The 24,305-nt window shown below is 40.4% G+C and overlaps 5 protein-coding genes across 7 annotated transcripts; 3 read left to right on the top strand and 2 right to left on the bottom strand.

Moving 5' to 3' along the window:
• The first annotated feature begins 61 nt into the window (after window positions 1-61).
• LOC135943467 (C-type lectin domain family 17, member A-like) lies at window positions 62-950 on the top strand. The gene is made up of 5 exons (XM_065490003.1): window positions 62-199; window positions 260-293; window positions 342-397; window positions 451-565; window positions 653-950. The coding sequence occupies exons 1-5, from the start codon at window positions 125-127 to the stop codon at window positions 889-891; spliced, it is 519 nt and encodes a 172-aa protein (XP_065346075.1). The 5' UTR covers window positions 62-124; the 3' UTR covers window positions 892-950.
• Window positions 951-8,173: 7,223 nt separating this feature from the next.
• LOC135943075 (uncharacterized) lies at window positions 8,174-11,706 on the top strand. The gene is made up of 20 exons (XM_065489475.1): window positions 8,174-8,266; window positions 8,316-8,596; window positions 8,655-8,688; window positions 8,741-8,805; window positions 8,855-8,966; window positions 9,025-9,269; window positions 9,347-9,412; window positions 9,469-9,502; window positions 9,564-9,631; window positions 9,687-9,789; window positions 9,844-10,140; window positions 10,195-10,259; window positions 10,316-10,351; window positions 10,486-10,603; window positions 10,658-10,767; window positions 10,820-10,894; window positions 10,952-10,988; window positions 11,047-11,123; window positions 11,176-11,275; window positions 11,359-11,706. Exons 1-20 carry the CDS (start codon window positions 8,200-8,202, stop codon window positions 11,637-11,639), a joined length of 2,271 nt encoding a protein of 756 aa, XP_065345547.1. The 5' UTR covers window positions 8,174-8,199; the 3' UTR covers window positions 11,640-11,706.
• A 383-nt stretch (window positions 11,707-12,089) lies between these two features.
• Window positions 12,090-16,230, bottom strand: LOC135943469 (C-type lectin domain family 17, member A-like). 3 transcript variants are annotated; one of them, XM_065490012.1, is made up of 5 exons: window positions 16,132-16,229; window positions 12,800-12,830; window positions 12,693-12,748; window positions 12,525-12,639; window positions 12,090-12,389 (listed from the first exon to the last, which is right to left on the bottom strand). In XM_065490012.1, the coding sequence occupies exons 1-5, from the start codon at window positions 16,201-16,203 to the stop codon at window positions 12,151-12,153; spliced, it is 513 nt and encodes a 170-aa protein (XP_065346084.1). In that variant the 5' UTR covers window positions 16,204-16,229; the 3' UTR covers window positions 12,090-12,150. The 3 variants fall into 3 exon arrangements, with proteins under 3 accessions (XP_065346084.1, XP_065346083.1, XP_065346082.1); XM_065490011.1 differs by lacking the exon at window positions 16,132-16,229 and adding an exon at window positions 12,890-13,010; XM_065490010.1 differs by lacking the exons at window positions 12,090-12,389; window positions 12,525-12,639; window positions 12,693-12,748; window positions 12,800-12,830 and adding exons at window positions 15,351-15,643; window positions 15,754-15,868; window positions 15,922-15,977; window positions 16,037-16,070 and having other exon boundaries at window positions 16,132-16,230.
• On the bottom strand, window positions 14,187-15,032 carry LOC135943471 (alpha-N-acetylgalactosamine-specific lectin-like). The gene is made up of 5 exons (XM_065490014.1): window positions 14,911-15,032; window positions 14,821-14,848; window positions 14,712-14,767; window positions 14,544-14,658; window positions 14,187-14,486 (listed from the first exon to the last, which is right to left on the bottom strand). The coding sequence occupies exons 1-5, from the start codon at window positions 14,977-14,979 to the stop codon at window positions 14,254-14,256; spliced, it is 501 nt and encodes a 166-aa protein (XP_065346086.1). The 5' UTR covers window positions 14,980-15,032; the 3' UTR covers window positions 14,187-14,253.
• Window positions 16,231-17,180: 950 nt separating the features above from the next.
• On the top strand, window positions 17,181-18,320 carry LOC135944230 (uncharacterized). The gene is made up of 6 exons (XM_065491044.1): window positions 17,181-17,282; window positions 17,353-17,408; window positions 17,466-17,575; window positions 17,640-17,844; window positions 17,905-18,039; window positions 18,093-18,320. The coding sequence occupies exons 1-6, from the start codon at window positions 17,225-17,227 to the stop codon at window positions 18,285-18,287; spliced, it is 759 nt and encodes a 252-aa protein (XP_065347116.1). The 5' UTR covers window positions 17,181-17,224; the 3' UTR covers window positions 18,288-18,320.
• The last annotated feature ends 5,985 nt before the right edge of the window (window positions 18,321-24,305 follow it).

Here is a 24,305-nt window from a genome sequence, read left to right on the forward strand (position 1 = left end):
CATCAGACCAAGGTGACTTTCGGTCTCGTCGCACTCTCGATCGGATATAAATAGTTGCAAGCGCTGCTCGTTCATCACTCTGTGGCCAGCTGAACGCACAGAAAGGACCTCACATTCAGACGAAATGCAATCTCTAAAAACCCTTTGCCTCCTTCTGCTCGTGGGAATTTCTGCTGCCCTCGCCGCTCCAGCCGAGGATGTAAGAAGCTCGAAATTATTTAACTTGAAATCATTTATTAATTTCTGACTTTTTTTCTAGACTACTACTGCCCAGCCGCAATGCCCGCCGTCAAGTATATTTAATTATCTTTATTTAAGTTTTAAAAAAAACCTATTTTTAGGCATTGAAACGCATTTGCTCTCGAACGGCAAGAAATATTACTTCCATAAGAAATGGGTAGGTGTATAACCTTTAGAAAGAGCTGCACGTATTTATAATTTAATCTGCAGGTGGACCACGAGGACGCAAAGCGTTTTTGCAAGAGAAACAACATGCGTCTTCCAATCCTGGACACGCGTGAGGAGTTGGACGTGGTGCACGCCAAAGCCTTAAACATCTCTGGAGGTGAGAATCCCTTTGATTTTAATGAAAAAATTTATTTATTTAAAAACTCGACTTACTGATTTTGGAATTTTAATTTTATTATTTTAGTTGCGTGGTGGGTGGACGCGTCCGACGTAGGACGGGAGCCCGGACAGTTCCGGTGGGGCAACGGACAGGAGCTGCCCCTCAACAGCTCGCTCTGGTTCAAGGAGGAGAATCAGCCCAACTCTTTCGGCCCAGGCAAGAAGACTTGCGTGGTTTTTTCCACGTTTTACGCCAAACACCTGTGGGACGAAGGTTGCAGGGGCACGAATTTTGCCGTCTGCCAGGCCAACGACGGATGCTAAACCAGACTCCAATTTTGTGTGAAAATTGAAATAAAGATTTTCATACTGCACACTTTGAATAGATGGATTTTAATTAAAACTTTTCTTTAAAAATACTCAGATAAAATCTAATTATTCAGTATTTTAAAGAGTGCAAAACAACCTGAATTGGTAGTGCAAATTTCACTCTGATATTTTTACAGTGGCTCACAAATAAAGCTCTGAAACTGATAATCCTTAGTCGGATACTTTTGCGGATTGATGAAGTAGTCGTGAACGTCAAGGTCCATCCTAGCATGCATATAGACCGTTCCGTCAGGTCCGACCACGCTGGGCATCGACTCGGCGCAGGGATACCTGCGGGCCGGATCAGGGCTGAGCATGTCGTCGGTGAGCAGGGTGCGGCTGCGACACCACACCTCGTGCGTCCTGTTGATGAACTCCGTCTCTCCAAGTATCAGCAGGGCTGGGCCAAAATTCCCTGAAAACCATCGAACACAATTAAAAGGGAATAATCTGAAACTGCGTCGCTATATTTTCTTGATGTTTACCGACTATGTTGTCCCTAGCGTTAATATAATCTGCTACATTCTGAGGCTCGTAAAGCCTCATGCCGAGTTCACAGCAACGTTGGAATGCCGTCACAGGGCTCTGCAAATTTTTCATATTAAATTAAAAAAGTTCAAAGCAAAATTATCTTACGGCGTCTCCTATACGAACGTCGTAATTTCCATGGTAATAAATCTTTTCTGCAACGGTTTTCTTGATCCCCATGTCATCTTACAAAATCAATTGAAATACTTTGTATCCTGATAAATTTAATAAATCATCAAGTGTACTCACCATTGCCTTGGCTGTTCAGTAAATCGATAGCTGCTTGCTGCGGAAATTATGTATGATTTTAATATTGTGATATTTACTCTCAGGAAATAGTAGTTTACATTTCTAACGCAAGGTAAATTACTTGAGAGCCAACAAGTCCTGCGAATCGGAATGCACGGAGTAGGAGGGTACATCTATGCGTGTTTATTTTTTAGTTTTATTACGTTTTAAATTAATTAAATTCTGACCACAGGACCGCTGCCAAGGTTATTCGTAATTATGTTCGCAACCAAGTCTGGAGACTTCTCCAGGCCGCATTTGTAAGTTTCGTACGCAGTCACGCACTCATCGTCCGCATCTTTCAATATTTTAGCAAATATTTGGTCGTTTTAGAAAATTAATGTCAACTTTTTCCACTGCACTCGTCGAATGCAACAAATCCCTTCTCCATTTTCTCAGGCTCCTCCATGGACACGAGCTCCACTTGACGTAACATTGCGATGGAATTCAATTCTCCAACACCAAACTAAGATTTAAAAATCAATAAATCGCATCTGCACCAGTGATTAGCTATGGTTTTGAAAATTTCTTTAAAATGCGCCAACTATTTTTATGGCTTTAAATTATGTTAACTTACCAATCCAAAGTTGAATCCAATGCATTTCAAAAAGCACTGAAATATTAAAAAATCATCTACAAAATTCGAATTAAAAACATTAGTGAATAACCTTCAGTTCAAGAGAGATGTTCGCAGTAAGAAATTCAGCGGGGTTGGTAAGCAAGGCAAGTTGAGCTAAATGAAAATAATAATAAGCAATTAATAAATAAACTAATTAAATATACCATTAGTGATTTGCCAGGTTTCCAGGCATTCGTTCTGCAAAGCGACCTGGCTGGTGCCCTTTTTGCGCACTTCACATACGGACCACTTCTGCTCATCGCAATTCGCGGTGGCCAACACCACCGATCCGTTTCTTGCCTCGACGTAGACGCAGTCCAGTCCTGCTTTCGGGTGTCCCTGCTTCCACCTGAGCTCAGGGTCGACGAAATCACGGCCCAGAGAGCACCACCGAAAGTTTGAATCGCAACCTAGGTCGGTTCCAGAAAGCCAGAAATCGCCAATAGTGAATCGGGCATATCCTTTATTGATCGTAATATTTTATTAAATTTATAAGGCGGGATTGAAAAATCTCACTCTTGACAAGTTTAGAAAAGCATTTTGTTTTATCTTTGGACTCCAAGGAGGTCAGGGTCAAACCCAAACTGCAGCAAAGGTCCGAGGCACTGCCCCAGTCCAACTGTAGATATATATTGTGTTTATTTTATTTATTTTAGTAAATTCAATACTCTAGTTATATTGTAGAACAAGAAATTGCGTCCACATCCGGTAAACCAATCACCGTAATAGGGATAGTCTGAAATTATTAATTTTAAGGGCTTCTTCTTGATAAATAAAAGGGTATATATATCCTACTGATAAGTTGATTTTCAGGGCCAAACAGGGTGAGCTAATTGAAGTGTTTATTGTTTTAATTTTTGCATTATAATTTTAAGTTTGTATTTTTACGTTTCGCTGACAGGGTTTTTTTGGGCACGAAGCTACACACGGTTTCGGAGTAGTTAAAATTGGCATCTAGGATTTTCACAAATTATTAAATGTAAGTTTTTCCATCCTTATATGATCCCGTACCTTGCAGGCGTAGATGTATTTGCTGGCGCAATTTCGGTCCGTCAGGATAGTACCTGTAGAATTCAAAACAAAGCGGAAGTGGAGACAGCTCTCGTTTCCGTTTTTGTTGTCAGGTTGGCCGCTTTCCCACGTTAGACCCTGGTCGAGGATGGTGGGCCCGTTGGGCTCGCACCAAGACCACTCGCCCACCGGAGCCCCTTTCCACGTGCCGCTGGTCCAGTAGTTGAAATTCGCTTTCCATTCGTCTGAATTCATAATATTATTAATCATTAATGCAAGATTATGATATGTATCGCGATGATTTTTTTAAGATCAAAAGAGTAAACCTTTAAAAACGACGGTCAGGTTTGTGAGGCCCGCTTGTTCCTCTGCGTCGTCGATTTTGAGAGTCTGCATTCCCAAAGCGCAGCACTGCCGCCAGCTCGCCTCCCAACTCATCTTTATTCAAATTATTTTTATTTTATTAGAACTTATGATATATAATTACTGGTTTGTTTCCCAAGAGATACGTGTATTTTCCAATATTAATCCAAATTCCATACGATGTTTTGTCTAACATTTAAATTAAGATATTGAATGAGTAACTTATCAAAGTTTTCTTTTACTCATCAAGTTGCCAGCCGTGTCAAATAATGACGGCTGAAAGCATTTATATTATTTAATAGCGTAAATTACTATTTATAAATTAAGATATTCACGTTTTTTGTGCACGTCTTAGGACAGTCTACTGCGAACTGGCAGATGTAGGGCAGAAGATCGTCGCAATTCCTATGCACCATCCCCTTCTTCTCAGGGGACGATATCAAAACAGCCAGACAGCTTTCTATACTGGAAGGAGGGACGTCCGATGGCATCCAGAAGTTGGACAGAGAGACCAGCGCCGAGGACATGTTGTGGCCGGTCGAACACCATCCGTACTTTTTTCCAGATTCGCATTTCTCGTCGACATTCGAGCCACTCGTCCAGAAAGAACCAACAACTGTATTTAGTTTAATCGATTTCAATTTTAAGACTTCGGTTGAATTTACCTGTTTTCAAACCGGCAAGACAGTTCAGTTCCTCGAGGGAAGTGACAGCCAAGAGCGACATGTCCATCGCCTTGCAACGCAATCCGGCTTCGTTTCTCGCCACCTTCAAAAGGGATTAGTGGACTTGAAGATTTTTTAGTTTGTTTTTCTCACATTAACACTAGAAACGAAGTATTGTTTCTTGCACAAGGTCGCGGTTAGCACTGAGCCATCCGCTGAAAGTTAAAATGTATTTATATATAGTTTGCTTAGTTATAAGTTCTATCTTTTACCTGATGAAGGCTTAGATGTTGGTTTTCCCTGCGTAATTATCAAATTTTGATCTTAAAGTCATATTTAGGGATTTTAATTACCAAAAGAAATAGATCAAAGTCTGTGCACATCATGGAACAGGATTTGGGCTGCAAAAACAATTATTTTCTATAATATGCGTCGATTTTTCGGCTTTTTATCCTACTGCCATTGTGGTGGTTGTTGTACTCGTAGTTGTTAGAAGAGCTTTGGAGGTTGTAGTGGTTGTTGGAACCACGGTTTTGGCTGCATCAGTCGCCGTTGGAGATATTGCATCTGTCTGTTTCGAAGTTGGAATTGCAGATGCAGATGTGCCACTAGTGCTTTTAAAAACGGGTGGAAAATTTGATCCAACAACGGGGGTGGGCGAGTTTGTGATGGCCGACACGAAAATTCTTTCGGTTGTAGGGATTTCTATGATGTCAGTTGACTCAGTCCCATCAGATGTGTCCGAACCTTTACTCGAGCTGTCCAACTCTTGATCTTTAAAGATACCGAGCACTTTTTAAATGAAAGTGAGCAAAACATTACTATTTATTTCATTAGGATCGAATTTTTTAAAAATTTGGTTATAGATATATGTTTAAAATGATACATCAAATTATTCAAAGCAATTTTTGTCAGATAAATATCTGTTAATACTCGTTTCATATTTCGAAATAACGCTGAGAGCTGCAGCAAACGTTGTCAGAACATTTTGCAAAATAATATACCCGTCGTGAGAACACTTGGGTCCGTAAATGATGTTGCAACGCTATTGACGTCATCAGAGCTTCCTGTCGAAACGACTGTTTTGTTCACCGATGCTGGCAGGCTACTGGCAAGCTTGGAGAACAACATTTTTGCTAGATTGTTCGAAATAAATGGGTGATTTTAACTCACTTTGCTCGATGTTGTTCGGGCTTTCTTGGACTTCGGCAGACATCTTTTGATGCCGCAGCACTTGATAATTGCGACTCTCCTCGATGATTTCGGATAATGAACAGCTTCCAAATTTAAAATTATTTATAAAATACTGAAAACTATTTGAGCCTACCAGAAATTTCTTTAACACGTTTTGAATTATGTTTTTTCCTATTCTGTGAGTGAGCGTAATAATAAAATAATATAAACGTCTTCATGAATTTAAAACTTACGAGGGAGATGGCTTCTCCGAAAATGATCAGTAATGAGGAAAATACGACGCACATGAAAAGAAAATTCATGTTTTCCGAGCCGACTCCGCAGCTGGACTGCGTCGAACTAATGGGGAATCGCACGTTTTCATTTTTCGGCAGCTCCGTCACACGTTTTAATGGTTTCATCCTGTTTTGCTGCCGCTTGAGTGCTTTTTCCATGATGGCCACTGGCCTAAATTTTCGAGATAAAATCGTTGATGAGAGGACTACGCAACTATAGCGACTGCAGGTTTTGTTTGATACAATTTTGTGTGCAGTTAAAAGATCCACTGGTGTTACAGCAACACTTTCCCGCCAGGCGCTAAAATTAAAATCTGTAAGCTTAATGTAAGGTTTTCATTACTTGAGCCTATATTGTATGAATATTCTTGCACAATACAAATGCAAGATAGGAGCACAAATTGATTTTCTACACGTCAATTTTTATTCAGGAGAGTTTGCCTCATACTCGTTCACGAATACTTTTTTTTAACGATGAAACAAGGGCCGTAAAAATCATACCATTCGGATCTTGTCATCCATTTTATTGAACAGCATCAATAAAGAGTTATTTCCATTGCAAAATTGCAAATCCTGCAATAAATTACGTGAAATATCTCTTTTGCTGTGATAATCATGCCGGTACTAAACAAATAAAATAATGATTTATTCTAACTATCGATTTTAATTTAATTATTAACAGATGGTAAAACATTAAGGATAATTTTTAAATTTTAAAATCTTTAAATTGCTTAAAACATTGTATATAACAAAAAGCAGTCCTCATCAACGATAAACTAGAAAATATAGGCCGCATCGGCCGTCATGGAAAGTGCGCAAGCGGCAACTAGGAAAACAGGATGTACGTATGTATCTGTTCTCATGATTAAAAACGTGAGCTGCCGATCACGAGTTGTGATTTTTCCATCAGTACATCGCAGTCCAGCTGCAGAGCCGACAGGGAAAAAATGAATTTTCTATTCATGAGCGTCGTATTTTCCACAATGCTGATCATTTTTGGAGAAGCAATCTTTCTCGTAAGTTTAAACTCGTGAAGAAATATTCATATTCATCTTCGTTATGCTTATTCACAGAATGGGAAAAGGCTAAGACGTGTTAAGGGAATTGCTGGTACGTTTTCAGTACTTCACAAAAATTGTTACGTAACACATTTCAAAGCTGCTCATGCGAAAACATCGCGGAGGGTCGCAATCATCAAGTGCTGCGGCATCAAAAGATGTCTGCCGACGTCCAAGAGGGCCCGAACGACAATGAGGGAAATCAGCAAAGTGAGTTGAAATATTTCATTTCAAAAATTGCCAGCAAAAATTTTGTTTCCCAAGCACACCAGCTCGCAAGCATCGTTGAACAGAACAGTCGCTTCGACAGGAAGCTCTGATGACGTCAATGTGGCGCCAACATTCACGGAACCCAACGTTGACACGACAAGTATATATATTTTTTCAAAATCTCTGTCAATTCGTTTGATGCATTTCTCAAGAATGTATAGCTATACATGATATTTCGAAATTTGAAACGAGATTTAACCAGATTTAATTACTACTTTTAATAATCTTTGAGTTAATTAATATTGAAGATCAAGAGTTGGACAGCCCGAGTATGGGCGTTGCCACATCTGAAGGGACCGAACCGATTGAAATCATAGAAAAGACTACAATCCAAAGAATTATCGTCTCCTCCATCAAAAACTCGCCAACCCCCGCAGTTGCACCCACTTTTCGACCAGTTTTTGAAAGCAAAAGTGGCGCTATGACGACTGGAATCAGTGTCGCTACCACTTCTTCATCATCTGCAATTCCAACTACGACGGAAGTGATAACTACAACATCTCCAACGACAACTGGTTTAGCCAAAACCGAGGCACCAACAACAATTACGACCTCCAAAGCAGTAACAACAACTACGAGTACATCAACCACCACAATAGCAGTAGAATACAAAACTGAAAAGGCGACGCAAATGATTGAAAATGATTGGATTTTCAGCCCAAATCCTGTTCCATGATGTGCACAGACTTTGATCAATTTCTTTTGGTAATTAAAATCACTAAATATGACTTTAAGATCAAAATTGGTTAATTACCCAGGGAAAACCAACATCTAAGCCTTCATCAGGTAAAAGATAGAACTTAAAGCAAACAATGTATAAATAAAAAAATCGATATTAACTTTCAGCGGAGGGTTCAGTGCTAACCACAACCTTGTGCAAGAAAAAATACTTCGTTTCTAGTGTTAATGTGAGAAAAACAAACTAAAAAATCTTCAAGTCCACTAATCCCTTGAAGGTGTCGAGAAACGAAGCCGGATTGCGTTGCAAGGCGATGGACATGTCGCTCTTGGCTGTAACTTCCGTTGAGGAACTGAAATGTCTTGCCAGTTTGAAAGAAGGTAAAATTCAACCGAATACTTAAATTTAAATCGATTAAACTAAAAACAGTTGTTGGTTCGTTCTGGACGGGTGGCTCGAATGTTGACGAGAAATGCGAATCTGGAAAAAGGTACGGATGGTGTTCGACTGGCCACATCATGTCTTCGGCGCTGGTCTCTTTGTCCAACTTCTGGATGCCATCGGACGTGCCTCCTTCCAGTCTAGAAAGCTGTCTGGCTGTTTTGATATCGTCCCCTGAAAAGAAGGGAGTGGTGCATAGGAATTGCCACGATCTTCTGCCCTACATCTGCCAGTTCACAGTAAATTGTCCTAAGACGTGCACCAAAAACGTGATCTTCTTTAATTATTTAAGTGATTATTTACACTTGTAAATACTAATGCTTTCAGACATCCTTATTTGACACGGCTGGCAACTTGATGAGTAAAAGAAAACTTTGATAAGTTACTCCATCAATAAATTTTAATTCTATAAGACAAAACATCGTACGGAATTTGGATTGATATAGGAAAATACACGTATCTCTTGGGAAACAAACCAGTAATTTTATTAATAAGATGAAACAAAATTAAAAATCTTTTGGAAAAAGATGAGTTGGGAGGCGAGCTGGCGTCAATGCTGCGCTTTGGGAATGCAGACTCTCAAAATCGACGATGCTGAGGAGCAAGCGGGCCTTACAAATATGACAGTCGTTTTTAAAGGTAAACTCCTGATTTAAAATATTTAATTTGATAAATATAATAAAAATAACAAATTCAGACGACTGGAAAGTGAATTTCAACTACTGGACTAGCGGCACGTGGAAAGGGGCTCCGGTGGGCGAGTGGTCGTGGTGCGAGCCCAACGGTCCCACCATCCTAGACCAGAGTCTAACGTGGGAAAGCGGCCAACCTGACAACAAAAACGGAAACGAGAGCTGTCTCCACTTCCGCTTTGTTTTGAATTCCACAGGTACTATCCTCACAGACCGGAATTGCGCAAGCAAATACATCTACGCCTGCAAGGTACGGAATATTTTCCCACAGCCATTAGAATGCGTCATGTTCATCCACAACATTAATTTCTTGATTTGTGAAATTAGATGCCGATTTCGACCACGCGAAAGCCTTGTGTATCTTCGTGCCCAAAAAAGCCGTGTCAGCGAAACGTAAAAATAGAAGATAGTTTAATTAACAAAAAGTTTAAAATAAACACCGCAATCAGGTCACCCTGTTTGGCCCTGAAAATGTTCTCCTCGGTACGATATATATATAACCTTTTTTATTTATCGAAGAGTCCTTAAAATTAATAATTTCCAGACTATCCCATTTACGGTGAATGGTATTCTGGATGCGGACGAAATTTCTTGTTCTACAATATAACTAGAGTATAGACTTAACTGAAACATTTAAATTAAAAGCATGACAAATATAAATCTTTAGTTGGACTGGGGCAGTGCCTGGGACCTTTGCTGCAGTTTGGGTTTGACCCTGACCTCTTTAGAGTCCGCGGATAAAACCAAATGCGTTTCGAAAATTATCAAGAGTAAGTTTTTTCTCTCTTTTTAGTGAATATTATCAGAATTACACCACATCAAAGGATATGCTCCGGTGACCTACGGAGACTTCTGGCTCTCTGGAACCGAACTAGGTTGCGATTCAAACTTTCGGTGGTGCTCTCTGGGCCGCAATTTCGTCAACCCTGAGCTCAGGTGGAAGCAGGGACACCCGAAAGCAGGACTGGACTGCGTTTACGTCGAGGCAAGAAACGGATCGGTGATGCTGGCGTCCGCGAATTGCGATGATCAGAAGTTGTTCGTTTGTGAAGTGCGCAAAAAGGGCACCAGCCAGGTCGCTTTGCAGAACGAATGCATGGAAATTTGGCAAATCACTAGTGGTATATTTAATTGGACTAATATATTACATTCTTTAAATTCAAATTTTCAATTAGCTGAACTTGATTTGCTTAGTAACACCGCAGCATTTCTTACTGCGAACATTTCTCTCGAATTGAAGGTTCACTTCTTGTTTTATTCATTTTGAAATTTATAGGTCAATTTGAAATGTTGCAGTGCTTTTTGAAATGCATTGGAGTCAAATTAGGAATGGTAAAAATGCTTCTTTTAAAGCCCCAATTAGTGTTGTGGGGCGAACAATTCTCAGATTTATCTAGAATTTTATCTGCCCCTGATTTATTAATCCTTGCTATTGATCACTGTAGATTTAATGAATTAAATCTTAGTTTGGGGTCGGAGGATTGAATTCCATTGCAATTTTGCGACAAGCGGAACTCGCGTCTATGGAGGAGCCTGAGAAAATGGAGCAGGGATTCGTTGCTTTCGACGAGTGCAGCGGCAAAAGTCGACTTTTATTTTCGAAACCGACCAATATATAACTACTTCTCTATTTTAAAGATGCTGATGATGAGTGCGTGACGGCGTACGAAACTTACAAATGCGGCTTGGAGAAGACTCCAGACTTGGTTTCGAACATGGTTTCGAATAACCTAGGCAGCGGTCCTGCGGTCAGAATTATAAACTATGAAACTAATTCATTAATAATTAAAAATAAAATAGATTGAACCTCCTACTCCTTGCATTCCGAAACGCAGGACTTGTTGGCTTTCGAATAATTTTCCTTGCGTTTCAAAAGTATGCTTTGCTAAATTTTCCTTTAAATCAATTTAAAATCGTAAAAATTTTCTGCAGCAATCAGCTATCGATTTACTGAACAGCCAGGGCAATGGTGATTTAAAAATTTAGCAATTATACGTATTATTTTCCTTGATTATTGTCATTTTAAGACGACATGGGTGCCAAGGTGACCTTTCAAAGCAAGACTTATTACGTTGGCAACTACGACGGGGATACTGGAAACTCCGTAAGATAATATTATGACGAAATTTTGGTTATTCATTGTTACGTTTTTGCAGAACCCTGTGACGGCATTCCAACGTTGCTGTGAACTCGGCATGAGGCTTTACGAGCCTCAGACGCTTGCAGATTTTCTCTACGCTAGGGACAATATAACCGGTAAATTAACCTTGAATACCAAAGATATGCGACGACCACTTTCAGATTATTCCCTTTTACATATTTGTTGTAATGATTTTTAGGGGCTTTCTATCCCTTTTTGATACTTGGTGAGACGGAGTTCATCAACAGGACGCACGAGGTGTGGTGTCGCAGCCGCACCCTGCTCACCGACGACATGCTCGACCCTGATCCGGCCCGCAGGTATCCCTGCGACGAGTCGATCGCCAGCGTTGGCGGCGATGGAGGAACAATCCTAATGTTTTCAAGATCGGACCTGGACATTCACGACTACTACATTAATCCTCATAAATATCCGACCAGGGACTATCAGTTTCAGAGCTTTATTTGCGAACCAATGTAGAAAAATAAAGGAAAACGTCAGGGTGAAATTGGCATAAATGTTGAAATTATTTTAATAAATTTGGCCTAAAGAACTGTGTTTCTTTAAAATGTCTAATCATTACAAAATGAAATTTTATCCATAAATTACAAGATAGGGCTAAAATTGAAGCTGCCGTCACCCTGATTACGTGACTCTGGTCACAATCGAGTGAGTTCAGATTTTTTGCGTGGCACGAACGATTTGCAACTCGCTAGACAATAAAGCAACGCCGGTTGCATACTTCCACCTGCTGCAGGCACTTAATAAATTATTTATTAAATATTAAGATATCAGAAGGGGCTCTTGCATTAGTTGGTTTTTTGTGATTATAAAATTTTAAATAATACATCACGTGCATTTTATAAATATTAATATTTTTTAAATCAATTTGCCGGGATTTTCAATGTTATTTAAAAATTAAAAACTGTATTTTTTCAAAGTGCAATGTAAAAATCTTTATTTAAATTTTCACACAAGGATTGAGGCTGGTTTAGCACCCATCGTTGGCCTGGCAGACGACGAATTTTGTATCCCCGCAACTTTCGTCCCACAGACTCCTGCCGTACCACGTGGAAAAGACCACGCAAGTCTTCTTGCCTTGACCAAACGAATCGGGCTGATTCTCCTGCTTGAACCAGAGCGAACTGTTGAGGGGCAGCTCCTGTCCGTTGCTCCACTTGAACTGTCCAGGCTCCTGTCCTACGTCGGACGCGTCCACCCACCAGGCAACTAAAAGAATTAAATAAAAGTATTCGCACAACAGAGAAAATACGTTTTGTATGATAAAAAAAAATTACGAGGCGCCACTGTTTCGACTCCAAGGTCAAGAGTGAAAAGCTACAAGAGGTCAAGAGATTATCTCACCTCCAGCGATGTCTCCGGCCTTTGCGCGCACCACGTCCAGATCCTCACGCGTGTCTAGGATTGGAACACGGCCGTGGTTTGTCTTGCAAAAACTCTTCGCGTCGTCAAAGTCCAACTACAGGAAAAATTATAAAAACGTGCAGCTCTTTCTAAGGATTATGCACCTACCCACTTCTTGTGGAAGAAGTATTTCTTGCCGTTCGAGAGCAAATGCGTTTCGATGCCTACAAATTAGGATATTAAAAAATTTAATGAAGAAATAAGTTAAAATTTACTTGATGGTGGGCATTTCGGCTTGGCAGTAGTCTAGAAAAAATTCAGAAATTAATAAATGATTTCAAATTAAAGAATTCAGAGCTTCTTACCTCCTCGGCAGGAGCGGCGAGCACAGCAGAAATTCCAACGAGCAGAAAGAGGTAAAGGCTTAAAGAATGCATTTCGTTCTTTCTGTGCGTTCAGCTGGCGACAGAGTGATGAACGAGCAGCACTCGCGACTTTTTATATCCGATCGAGAGCGCGACGAGACCGAAAGTCACCTCGGTCTGATGAACTCTGACCCAAAAACAATCCTAGCGTCCCATTGAAGCTCCAAAAATATCAAGAAAATTCGTCGTAAATTTAATAATCAAATGCGCGAGGTCAAGGTTTCCGACCCCAAAGAGATAATTCATATCCGTGATCCCGGTCAGACCACGGCACTGAAATAGAGATTTCTAAAATGCTCGATGTGCAGTGCTTTTATTTAAATCCAGCGCGCATTTTTATAATAGAGATTGCTCTGATAATAATACATACGCTGTCTCTTTTGTTCTGCCGTGGTCCGCGAATATCAACGCGGAAATAATGTTGGCAACAATTCTATATCAAGAGCGAACTTCAAATTTTCATGACGTGAGAACGAAACATAAAAAGAATGATAAAGAAAAAAGAACGAATTTATTATCTTCTGAAATGCACAATAAAACTTTTACGGAGGAAAATGAGAATAAGACACGCAATTTATATCAGGAAGGAAAAAGGATGAAAAGTGTCTGCGCGAGATAAAAAAGTTAAACGCTTCTTCATCATTGCTCTGGCTGCTTTAAAAACAGGAGGACCGTGAACGCCAAGACCGCAGCCGCGAAGACCGCGTATATTCAAAGTAAAATGTGATTACGCACATATCCTGTGTTTGTTTTTTCCCATGCGACTAATGAGCACCTCCGGTCTGCTGTGGTTTTCCTTTCCTTACATTTATCTTCGCTCTAGGCTCATTTCCAAGTGTCCAGTCTCGCCAGATGAAGCTCCTCCGGCTTGGACTGCTCATTTGTCTGCTCTGCTCGGCAATGCTGATGGCTGATTGTCAGGTGCCGAAGAAAAAGGTGGCCGACGCCCCGAGCCGAGCGCTGAAGCCGCGCTGCCCTCCTCATCACGTTTTCTCCGTCTTGCACCAGAAATGCAGAAGAATTTATAAAGTGAGCGCTAAGAAATCACACACTGAATAGTTTTGGATGTATTGCATTTTAAATTTTCAAATAAAATAATTATCTTCAACATCATCTGATCTATTTTAATTCAACAGCAATTCCTTTAAATTGAAAACGACGTGAAAATTCTGTATTCTATGATTTTTTGTCTTTTAATGCCGAGAAAACCAGTTCATAGTTAAAAACAATTAAGAAATTTGTCAAAATGGAGCAAAATTTTTTATTAAATTTCACACACAGAGTTCGGGTCAGGCTTCTACTTTCTAGCAGCCTTGGTCGGCCTGGCAGACTGCCCAGTAGATGTCGTCGCAGATTGTGTCGAACAGGTGCTTTCCGAAAAACGAGGAGTAGAAAACGCACGTCTTCTTTCCAGGGCCGAACGAATTGGGCTGCTCCTCCTGCCAGAGCGAGCTGTTGCGGGGCAGCTCCTGTCCGTTGCCCCACCTGAAGTGTCCAGGCTCCTGTCCAATGTCGGACGCGTCCACCCACCACGAAACTAAAATAAATATAATCGATTCCAATGTGGAACTAAAGAGGCGCCACTGTTTCTCACCTCCGACGGTGGTATTGGCCCTGGCTAGCACCACGTCCAGTTCGTCAATCGTTTCGATGATTGGAAGCCGCATGTTGTTGCTCTCGCAAAATCCTTTTGCTTCATCGTAGGTCACCTGGCGACAAAATTATAAAAATGCGAGATGGGGTTAAATCATTAAATTAGTACCCATGGCGTGTGAAAGTAGTATTTCTTGCCGTTCGACAGCAGGTGCAATTCGATGCCTGGACAAAATTGTGTTATTTTACAGTAATAATGAGAAAAAAATGGGCGTTACTTGAAGGGGGGCATTTCGGCTTGGCAATCTAGATAAAAAGACCAAAAATAAATGACAATAGTTTCAAACTTAAAATTTAGGACGCATTACCTCGGGAGGAGCAGCGAGGACAGCAGAAAGTCCAACAAGCAGAAAGAGGTAAAGGGTTGGAGATTGCATTTTAGCGTTTCGTCCTGAATGAGAGGTTCTTTTCTGTGCATTCAGCTGGCTACAGAGAGTGACGAACGGTCAGCGCTTGCCAACTTTTATACTGGAGCACACATCGGGCTGATACACTTTGGCCTAAAACCTTGTCCCCAAAACCCCAAAAAAGCAATTTAAATATCGAGATAAAGTGACGTCAATTTGATAAATAAATCTGAGGCCGAGGTTTCTGATCTCAAACACAAATAAAGCGCAAGTGGAGCATTTACGGACTTTGAATATACGCAGGATAAAGATCAAATGGATGGTTTCTTTTACTATCGAGTGAAGTTTGCAATCAATCAACTGGATTTTCTGATTTTATTAAAAAATTAAAAGCCAAATAATTTCAGTGTTTCTAAAATTTTTATTCAAATTTTCACACAAGGATTGAGTGTGGTTTAGCACCCATCGTTGGCCTGGCACACGACAAATTGAGATTTCCCGCAACTTTCGTCCCAGAGCAAATCTCCGTACCAAGTGGAAAAGGTCACGCAAGTCCTCTGGCCAGGGCCAAACGAATTGGGCTGCTTCGCTTGCTTGAACCAGAGCGAACTGTTGAGGGGCAGCTCCTTTCCGTTGGCCCACCTGTACTGTCCAGGCTCCCGTCCTTCGTCGGACGCGTCCACCCACCACGCAACTATAATAATATAATTAAAATTTTCTCAGGAAAAATTATCAAAATTTTTTGTAAGGCACTGTTTCGACTCCAGGGTCAAGTGTGAGGCCACAAATTAAATATTAACTCACCTCCAGAGATTTTTCCGGCCTTTGCGCGCACCACGTCCAGATCTTCACGCGTGTCGAGGATCGGAAGACGGCCGTTGTTTCTCTGGCAAAAATTCTTTGCTTTGTCGAAGTTTGACTGTAGACAAAATTATAAAGACACGCGGCTCTTTCAAAAGACTATACACCTACCCACTCCTTGTGGAAGAAGTACTTCTTGCCGTTCGAGAGCAAATGCGTTTCGATGCCTAAAAAATTAGAGGTTATTTAGCAAAAATTATAATTCAAGAAAATTATATAGATCTACTTGATGGCGGGCATTTCGGCTGGGCAGTGGTTGTCTAGAAAAAAGGGTAGAAATTAATAAATGGTCCAAGATACAGAATTTATAGAGCTTCTTACCTCCTCGGCTGGAGCGGCGAGCACAGCAGAAATTCCAACGAGCAGAAAGAGGTAAAGGCTTAAAGAATGCATTTCGTCCTTTCTGTGCGTTCAGCTGACCACAGATAATGATGAACGAGCAGCGCTTGCCCCTTTTTATATCCGATCGAGTGTGCGACGCGACCCAGAATCACCTCGGTCTGATGAACTCTGGCCCAAAAACAAACCTTGTCCCTCTTTGAGACTCCAAAAATATCAACAAAATTCGTCGTAAATTTAACAATCAAATGCGTGAGGTCAAGGATTCTGACCTGAAAGAGATAATTCATATCCGACCGTGAGGGTCAAGGGTGAAGCTTACAATAAGGTCACTGAAATAGAGCTTTCTAAAGTGTTTATCTGCATTGGGAAATGTAAAAGGTATTTGGATTCCCAGTGGATGTACATAATATTATTTAATTGAAGAGATACGCCATTCGATTGATTAAAACGAAAGCAGATGATTTTCATGTTTATTGAAGTTGAAAGGATTTGGAAGGAATTGGAACTGGATTATCAGACATAAATTGATGTTATACGGATTTGAGTATGCCGCCCTGTCATTTTTAGAATCTATTTGCACTGTTTTAATTTTGATGTTTACCCCTAGTCGGGTTCGATTGAGGAAGATATATTCTCCGGTTGCTCGAGCACATGAAGCGTACGCTGTTTGTACGTTTCTAGAAAGGTCAAGGAACTCAAAGATGAGGGCGTGGTCAAATATGCTAGTTGAGCTTGAGATGTTGTGGCGCTGCAGTGCAGAGCGTGAGTCCTCATATAGATTCTTTTATTTAGATTTTACGCAGTATATGATTTTCACTTTTCACACGGTATTTAGAATGATAAGCGATATGGCAGAACAAAGAAGGCGCCAATCTAAACGCGTTTTCCTCATAAATGCATAATCAAACTTTTTAATTGAGGAAAATGAGAGAGACACGCAATTTGTATCAAGAAGGAAAAAGGATAAAAAGTGTCTGCGCGAGATAATAAAAAATATAACGCGTCTTCCTCATATTGTTCAGGCTGCTTTATAAACTGGAGGAAAGGAAACTTACTGTCAGGGTACATCAAAATGCCGTGCTTGAAGGTTCTTCTCGCTGTCAGCGTGCTCGTCTGCTGCACATTTTTAGGTTCGTATATATCCTTTGAAATAAGAATTTTATACCTTATATGTTTGATGGTTTGTTTGTTGTTTTGCAGCGGCTGAGAGTCAAAATAACATCTCGGTAGTGGATCCGTCCGTCTATCCCTATTTGGTATATAATTTATCATTATTCCTCAACCCGATCTGTTTATTTAACCCCTGTAAAAAGGTGAAGTTGGATTTACTGATTAATGTGGAATTGGATTATATTGACTCTGAGGTGGGCTTGTTGGTCAGCAGCCAGTATATTCTTACTTCAAGTCGCGTAAAGGGGATGAAGTCAGTATTTTCCATTCTTTATCTTTTCTTCAAAAGAGTTCTCATGCATTTTTCGTTGTCCTAGGCCATCGGAGATCACGGTTATAGACCAGCTGAGCAACCCACATCGCGTAGCAAAAGTAGCCGGGATTGTAAACGACAATTTTTTCTACTTGAAAGTTTGTAAAAAGATGAGTGGAGAAAAATATTCATTTCAAGAGTCGAAATTCTACGATCTCTCCGCCGACACTCCAAACGCAGAGCTGCTTTTTTTCGATTACTCGTCGACAGTGAGTTGACTTTCATATTGTTGATTTCATTTCTGTTCTAATTTAACTGTCTCGTCGCAGGGCGGTGTATTGAATAAATTCGCCGATGTTACGGTGATGAGCAAAGACAACTGCTCCGCCTCCTTCAACCAGTCGATCAGCGAAACCGATGTTTGCATCTACAATCTAGAATGCTTATTCCCAGAATTTTGCTTGGTTCGTAAATTATTTTATATTTGTGCTAAACAAACTTTCGCTTTTGTTTTCAGTCTTTTAGTGATGAGTTCGTTGGTTATATTAATCGAAATCCGTTTATCGCAATCAATGGACAGATGCATGGCTTTCTCAGTATTTATAGCTGCGATCCTTGGAGATTCGTGAGCGACAGTGACTGGACGTTCACAAATATCGCCCACTTCCGCTCAAACATCATTGCTGAGCTCCCAGAGGTGGATAATGTTTGATATCTAGTTTGTATTAATGGAAATTAAATGCAAACACAGAATGTAATATAAGGATATAATTTGTTTTCCCTGCTCAAAAATTAACGATTTAATTTTTTTAATTACACTCACTGATATAAAAAATTGCTCGAAGTGCTTTGAAAAATTTGTCAGAGGTGGCGGTGCGGTGTAAAAACACGCATGGCCGCCGCACAAGCTGATAGCCAGACAAAAAGAGATAGCATTTTGTTGTCGCACACGCAAAGTCGTGCAGACCAGTGCATTTTACAGCAGAATATAAAAAGATAGACTTTCTTGAGATGTTCAAATTTTTATCTTCAGCATGTTCCTCTGCGTGAAACTCCTCTCACGTAGTAAATCGGTTATTCTGGCGCCTTAAAACATCAATTCGAGCAAAATTTCGCAAGCATTTTAAAACTATTTGACATTTTCCAAATAATTTTTGCAATAAACGTCATTTTTACTAATGTTTCCCTTTCCTTCTTGCTCATTTCACACTCTTATTAATTTCCTGAAGGCTATTTTTGAGAAAAAAAACTTCTTTTATATTTAAAACCCTTGGAGAGTGCAGCAATAATTTTTTTTAAGAATATTTACTCGAGAAAAAAAATTAATTTGCTATTTTAAATCCCTAATTAATTATAAATGTAAAATAAGCGGCTTGACAAAGGTTTCTTAGACACTGATCCGGCGATTGTGGTGAGCAAAAAATATGTTCTGCGTTCAATGGACGCTCCAAATCTGCGGGGAAATCGGTTCTCGCATTTAAATCCACCAATTTGCTTCTATAATATATTTAATGTGTCGGACAGGGTCAAGCTCACAGCACAAAAGCGACGCCTTTTATCAGTTTTATCGCAGCAAGCAGCTCGCTGGCGCGGTCCCTGTGGCGCCAATGAAAAATATAAAGTGAGCATTCAAGCGCTTATTGTTTTTTTTTTTCATTTAAGAATTAACCCTTTCCTTTGCAAAGTATTTTTCAATATTTTAGGGTGTGTAAAACATTCTTGTGATCATTTTTGATAATTAACTCCTTTTTTGCTGAGTTCATGTCCAATTTTTTGCGTGTCAAAAATATTCTCGCGATTTTTTAATAACCTTTATTTGTGAATCTGTTGATAAACTAGCGCTGTGCTATCATAAAACCAATTAGATAATTAAAAGAGAGCATTTAATTTTTTTAATGCAACGCAACTGGCCAGAAGAGGAAACCGACACACCGACCGACCGACACTCGCTGCTGTGTTTTTTTTATCAACGGCCAGCGGCAGTTAACGCTGCACACACAAATAATGGCTATGTGAGGAAGGTGGTGCTGTGACCATAAAAAATATTGGAAATATTGAAAACAAATTAATTTGCGACAGGAGAAAAAGCCGATGAAGCGGTGCATCCCGTCCGAGTACTCGTTGCAGCTCTCCGCGGGGGCAAAATAAACAAAGATAAAAATTGGAGATGAACAGCACCGGCAAAACCGCAAAGAAAAAAACAGTTTTAATTTTTCTATGGATAGATTTGAAGCCCTTTTCTTCTTCGCTGCGTGTGTGCAGAAAATCTAAAAGCAAAGAAAATATTCGCGGAACGGCCGTGTTCTTGCACGACACGGCGGAGCATTTCGCGGGTCCAGCAAAGAGCAAAAAATCGAAGCAGGAGTTGGGCCGCATAATTGCGGTTCTGAAGAAATCAAGGAAATTTGAAAAAGGTGCCGCGAATGCCAAATCCGCAAAAGCCGAAAAGAGGCAGAGGCGCCGGTTAGCTGGAAACTGCAGAAAAAAACCATTAAAATTCGGCCTCGAATAGGATATCAGGGTGGAATACTCTGAAAAAAGGTTTTAAGGTAAAAGTCGATAAAAAGATTTATCCAATGAAGGGTCGTGGTCGGCGATCGGATGAGCGGCCGAATTTTAACAAAAATAAAACCAATTTTGCAACACTTCCGCGAGTGCAAAACACAGAATAGAATTTTTTTTCAGCAAAGTCGCTATGGTTAAACTCGAGAATTGAGTTTCTTTCTACTCCCCCGGTGTGAATCAATCGCCGAAATAGGAAGAAATGGCCCAGGGGGTCGGCCGCGCCCATGCAGTGCCGCCGTTTGCGCCGATTGTCATTGCATGCGCGACGAAAGTGCAAAAGCAGAACGCTGACTTTTTAAAAATCCGCCGTAATTCGCCTATGGGCCGGAAAATTTTCAAACTCAGTTTCCCGTCATTGTTCGTCGATTAGAAGAGGATAGGCTAATAATCGTGGCCGAATTCAATTTATAACTAATTAAATCCCAAAATTATCAGTTGCCATGTTATGCTTACGGGAAACGAAAAAAAATCATGTTTTTCAAGGCTCGAAATTTATTTCCTCCTAGGTTTTTCATCCTATCACCTCCCATTTGGTCTTAAAACGACCCCGGATAAATTGCGCATCGATTGAAATGGCCCTTATTTTTTATTTTGGCCCAGGGCTGACACAATACCTGACGAAAGGTAGTCAGGGCGAAAATTGGCAACCATTTCCCAGTAAATAACTTCAGCGCTATCGTTTCGATTTTGGATTTCCGCACACCGTTAGCTTTGTCTCGGCGAGCACTAACCGAATCTAGAGTTTTAATCCCCCGGGACCCATAGGGCCCCCACGCGGGGGTCATGAGTACCGAAAATGGGCAGGCTTGAGCTTTAAAAAAATCGCCCTGAGACCTGAAGAGGTTACACGGCTAAAAAACTCCCCTAGAGAAGTCTTAGAATTAAAAACTTAATTGAGTCAAAGAGAGGAGGGCGGAACTTGGGTAGTTTTGATTTTTACACATTTTTACCCTTTCACCCTGATTATGTCACGCGCTTTTTACGCTAAAAATTGAATCTAAAAATGCAGATGTAGAATATTGAATGCTGTTTCATTTGAGAGTATTTGGCGCGTCATCGGGCCCATAGGGCCCCGCGCGGGGGCCGCGAAAAAAAATAATTAGTGTTCAATCCACGTTTATCGGCCTTTAAAAAATCAAAGCTCTGCTCCCATGGGTCGAACAGCGAAAAATCAATGTTGGCTAATCTTGCCATCAAATTCTGCGTATTTTAGGCATCATTGCAGCCCCCGCCACCCCCAATCCGCCAAAAAAGCTAATTTTTGTTTTTATTTATTTTTATTATCCTGTGCTTTGAATTGAGATTTTGACTGTTGGACACACCATTCCTCACCACCTCGCGTCGAATGGCCGGTTTTCAGGCCGAAATTAACATTTTTCGCGATATTTTTACACTGAAAGATAGAAAAGAAAGCGTTTGACATTTGGGAGCCCTTTAAAAAAACCCTGGGACGTCGAATTAATTTAGGGGAAGGAAGAGGACGCCGCTAGCGTCGTTCCTTAGCTTCGCAAAAGTTTGAATCTTATTAAATATTTGTTGGAGGCAAGACACGATTGGAGGTCGGCGGAGTAACGAATCGCTCGTTCTCTCTGAATAAACTTTTATTTTGATAAAACCTAGAGACTATGCAACCGGTTTGATTTCTTCAAAGCGCAGGTTGCGTAAAGTTTCTTTTTCCCGGCGCATTTTATACACGCGGTGTCTCGTCGAGGAGCAGGTTGTCGCGAGAATAAAACAAAACAATCCGTTCGAGTTTTTCATTTGCTAGTTCGTCCTTCGCGCTTCGGATGGAAACTCGAAATTCAATCCTCCCTCCGACCAATCAGAGTCGGAAGTGAAGTTCATTTTCCCCAAATTTGAACGGTAACCTGGGAAGTTGACCAAGCGCCGCGGCTGCCGAGGGAATTGCGAACTCACTATTCGCTTCCCACCAATCTGTTCACCTTCGCTCGCTGCAAATATTTTCTGCAACAATACGACTGTGATATCTGATACCATGTGTGAGAATATGCAACTCGCTAAGCGAAAACTCAACGCCGGTTGCGTAATTCCACTTGCTGCAGGCGCACGTTTTCAAAGGAAACACGCGCCGCCCTAATCGTGCCCATTGGCGCTGCTCGTTTGTGCCGAAAGAGCGAAATACAATTTTTAAAAAATCGCCATAATTCGCCAATGGGCCGGAAAATTCTCAAACTCGGTTTCGCATCATTATCCGTCAATTAGAAGAGGATAGGCTAGTAATCATGGCCGAATTAAAATTATAACTAAAAAAAACAGTTTTTTATTGATGGCATCCTCGGGGCTAATTTCGGATATCCAGTATAGTGCGTTCTTCGGGAGCAAATTTTTCTCCCTGGGAGTCCCGCTCCCGAAAAAATGTTTCCTGTTACCGGAATTTCCTGGTGCCCTTACCAAATATTTTTCCCGGGAATTCCCGCTCCCGACTCTTATTTCCCGATTCTTCCCGCTCCCGATTTCCCGCCAAAAATTTTAAAATTGAAAGTAGACACCATGTGCGTTGATAACTTTATTCTTAGCTCGCATATTTACAAATACAAACTCACTATATTATGCTCTTTTATTTTTCCTTGTTGAAGTTATAAATAATACTTTGGGTTGAAAGTATAAAAACTCAAGGAGGCAATTTTTACTGGGCCACGTTAAATAAATACTACGTTCCAAATAAAATTCAATTTTTGTAGAAATGCAGAGATTACTAAAACAAACCCTAAAAAATGCATTTTATTTAGATCAAAAACTATTCTCCCGACTTTTTTTAATTGCGAGAATCATCACATGTCAATGAAAGAAAATTATGTAACATTTTTAGTAATAGTGAATGACAAAAAAGAAATATTACTGCTTGAACTCCGCAAATTGAAATTAGGACAGGTAATAAAGTTATCAAACCGTGAAAAATATCTAATATAAAAAACATTCCTAACAATTTTTTTAATCATTCTATGAAAATTAAAAGCGAGTTGTGAATTTGAATTTTGACTAGGTTCCCGGGAATTTCCGCTCCCGGCAAAACTTTCCCGCTCCCGTCCCGACCGTGACTCCCTTCTAAAAATTTGGCTCCTGGCGCCGGGAATTCCCGGGAGATTCCGGGAGTCCTGAGACATTCCCGTCCCGGCGAACGCACTAATCCAGTAATCGCTATCAATGGACAGGACTTTCTCCATTTATTTAGCTGCGATTATGATCAGAGCTTCGTGAGAGCAACAGTGACTGGACGTTAAAAAATATCGCCCACTTCCGCTCAAAAAACATTGCTGAGCTCGCAGTGTTTGTTATGAAGTCTGTATTAATGGAAATTAAAAAGAAACACACAATATAAGAGCATATTTTTATTTTCCTGCTCAACATTTACCCTGATTTAATTTTTTAAATTAAAATATTGTTCTCTCCGATGCCCTGATATAAAAAAAACGAGCGTAGTGCTTTGAAAAAATCGTCAGAGGTGGCGGTGCGGTGTAAAAACACGCATGGCCGCCGCACAAGCTGATAGCCAGACAAAAAGAGATAGCATTTTGTCGTCACACACGCAAAGTCGTGCAGACCAGAGGATTTTAATGCAGAATATAAAATGACAGATTGCCACGGTCCATGATTTCTTGAGATGTTCAGATTCGCGTGGCCAAAATTATCCTCAGCGTGTTCCTTTGCGTCCAACTGCTCACGCGTAATAATTGATAATATTGATTGGTGATTTATAAATCATTTTAATTACATAGCAAAGCGTTGTGAGCATTTTGGCATACTTTTCGACGTTTTCCAAATTATTTTTCCGAGAACTAATTTTTTTTAATGATATTCCTTGCTTTTTGGCTCATTTCACACCTTTTTTTAAGACCATTCGAGAAAAATAAAATAATTTTCCTATTTAAATTCCACATAAAACTACATTTTACAAATGTCTCAAGGATAAAACTCGAGATTTGAGTTTCTGTCTGTCAACTTGTCAATTTCCCCGGTGAGATCACTCTCTGAAGTGGAACGAAATTTAGCAGGCGGTCGGCACGGCAGCCTTTCTACGCTGCTCGTTGGTGCGGACGAGAGTGAAATAAAGCATATTTAAAAAATCTCAAACTCGGTTTCGCATTATTGTTCGTCAATTAGAAGAGAAATGGCTGGAAATCGCTATCGGGAATTCAAATTATAA

The sequence above is a fragment of the Cloeon dipterum genome, chromosome 4, assembly GCF_949628265.1.
Source record: "Cloeon dipterum chromosome 4, ieCloDipt1.1, whole genome shotgun sequence".
NCBI classification, from domain to species: domain Eukaryota; kingdom Metazoa; phylum Arthropoda; class Insecta; order Ephemeroptera; family Baetidae; genus Cloeon; species Cloeon dipterum.

What these genes read in the sequence shown, in the direction of transcription:
- LOC135944230 (XM_065491044.1), top strand. Translation starts at nt 17,225, where the DNA reads ATGCCGTGCTTGAAGGTTCTTCTCGCTGTCAGCGTGCTCGTCTGCTGC. An exon ending in CGTCTGCTGCACATTTTTAG is followed by an intron (nt 17,283 to 17,352) that starts GTTCGTATATAT and finishes GTTGTTTTGCAG; the next exon opens with CGGCTGAGAGTCAAAATAAC. An exon ending in TTTTCGATTACTCGTCGACA is followed by an intron (nt 17,845 to 17,904) that starts GTGAGTTGACTT and finishes GTCTCGTCGCAG; the next exon opens with GGCGGTGTATTGAATAAATT.
- LOC135943471 (XM_065490014.1), bottom strand. Translation starts at nt 14,979, where the DNA reads ATGCAATCTCCAACCCTTTACCTCTTTCTGCTTGTTGGACTTTCTGCT. An exon ending in TCCTCGCTGCTCCTCCCGAG is followed by an intron (nt 14,849 to 14,910) that starts GTAATGCGTCCT and finishes CTTTTTATCTAG; the next exon opens with ATTGCCAAGCCGAAATGCCC. An exon ending in ACTACTTTCACACGCCATGG is followed by an intron (nt 14,659 to 14,711) that starts GTACTAATTTAA and finishes TTTTGTCGCCAG; the next exon opens with GTGACCTACGATGAAGCAAA.
- LOC135943469 (XM_065490010.1), bottom strand. Translation starts at nt 16,203, where the DNA reads ATGCATTCTTTAAGCCTTTACCTCTTTCTGCTCGTTGGAATTTCTGCT. An exon ending in TCGCCGCTCCAGCCGAGGAG is followed by an intron (nt 16,071 to 16,131) that starts GTAAGAAGCTCT and finishes CCTTTTTTCTAG; the next exon opens with ACAACCACTGCCCAGCCGAA. An exon ending in GCCGAAATGCCCGCCATCAA is followed by an intron (nt 15,978 to 16,036) that starts GTAGATCTATAT and finishes CTAATTTTTTAG; the next exon opens with GCATCGAAACGCATTTGCTC.
- LOC135943075 (XM_065489475.1), top strand. Translation starts at nt 8,200, where the DNA reads ATGGACATGTCGCTCTTGGCTGTAACTTCCGTTGAGGAACTGAAATGT. An exon ending in CACGGCTGGCAACTTGATGA is followed by an intron (nt 8,689 to 8,740) that starts GTAAAAGAAAAC and finishes TAATTCTATAAG; the next exon opens with ACAAAACATCGTACGGAATT. An exon ending in AATTTGGCAAATCACTAGTG is followed by an intron (nt 10,141 to 10,194) that starts GTATATTTAATT and finishes ATTTTCAATTAG; the next exon opens with CTGAACTTGATTTGCTTAGT.
- LOC135943467 (XM_065490003.1), top strand. Translation starts at nt 125, where the DNA reads ATGCAATCTCTAAAAACCCTTTGCCTCCTTCTGCTCGTGGGAATTTCT. An exon ending in GCCGCAATGCCCGCCGTCAA is followed by an intron (nt 294 to 341) that starts GTATATTTAATT and finishes ACCTATTTTTAG; the next exon opens with GCATTGAAACGCATTTGCTC. An exon ending in ATTACTTCCATAAGAAATGG is followed by an intron (nt 398 to 450) that starts GTAGGTGTATAA and finishes TTTAATCTGCAG; the next exon opens with GTGGACCACGAGGACGCAAA.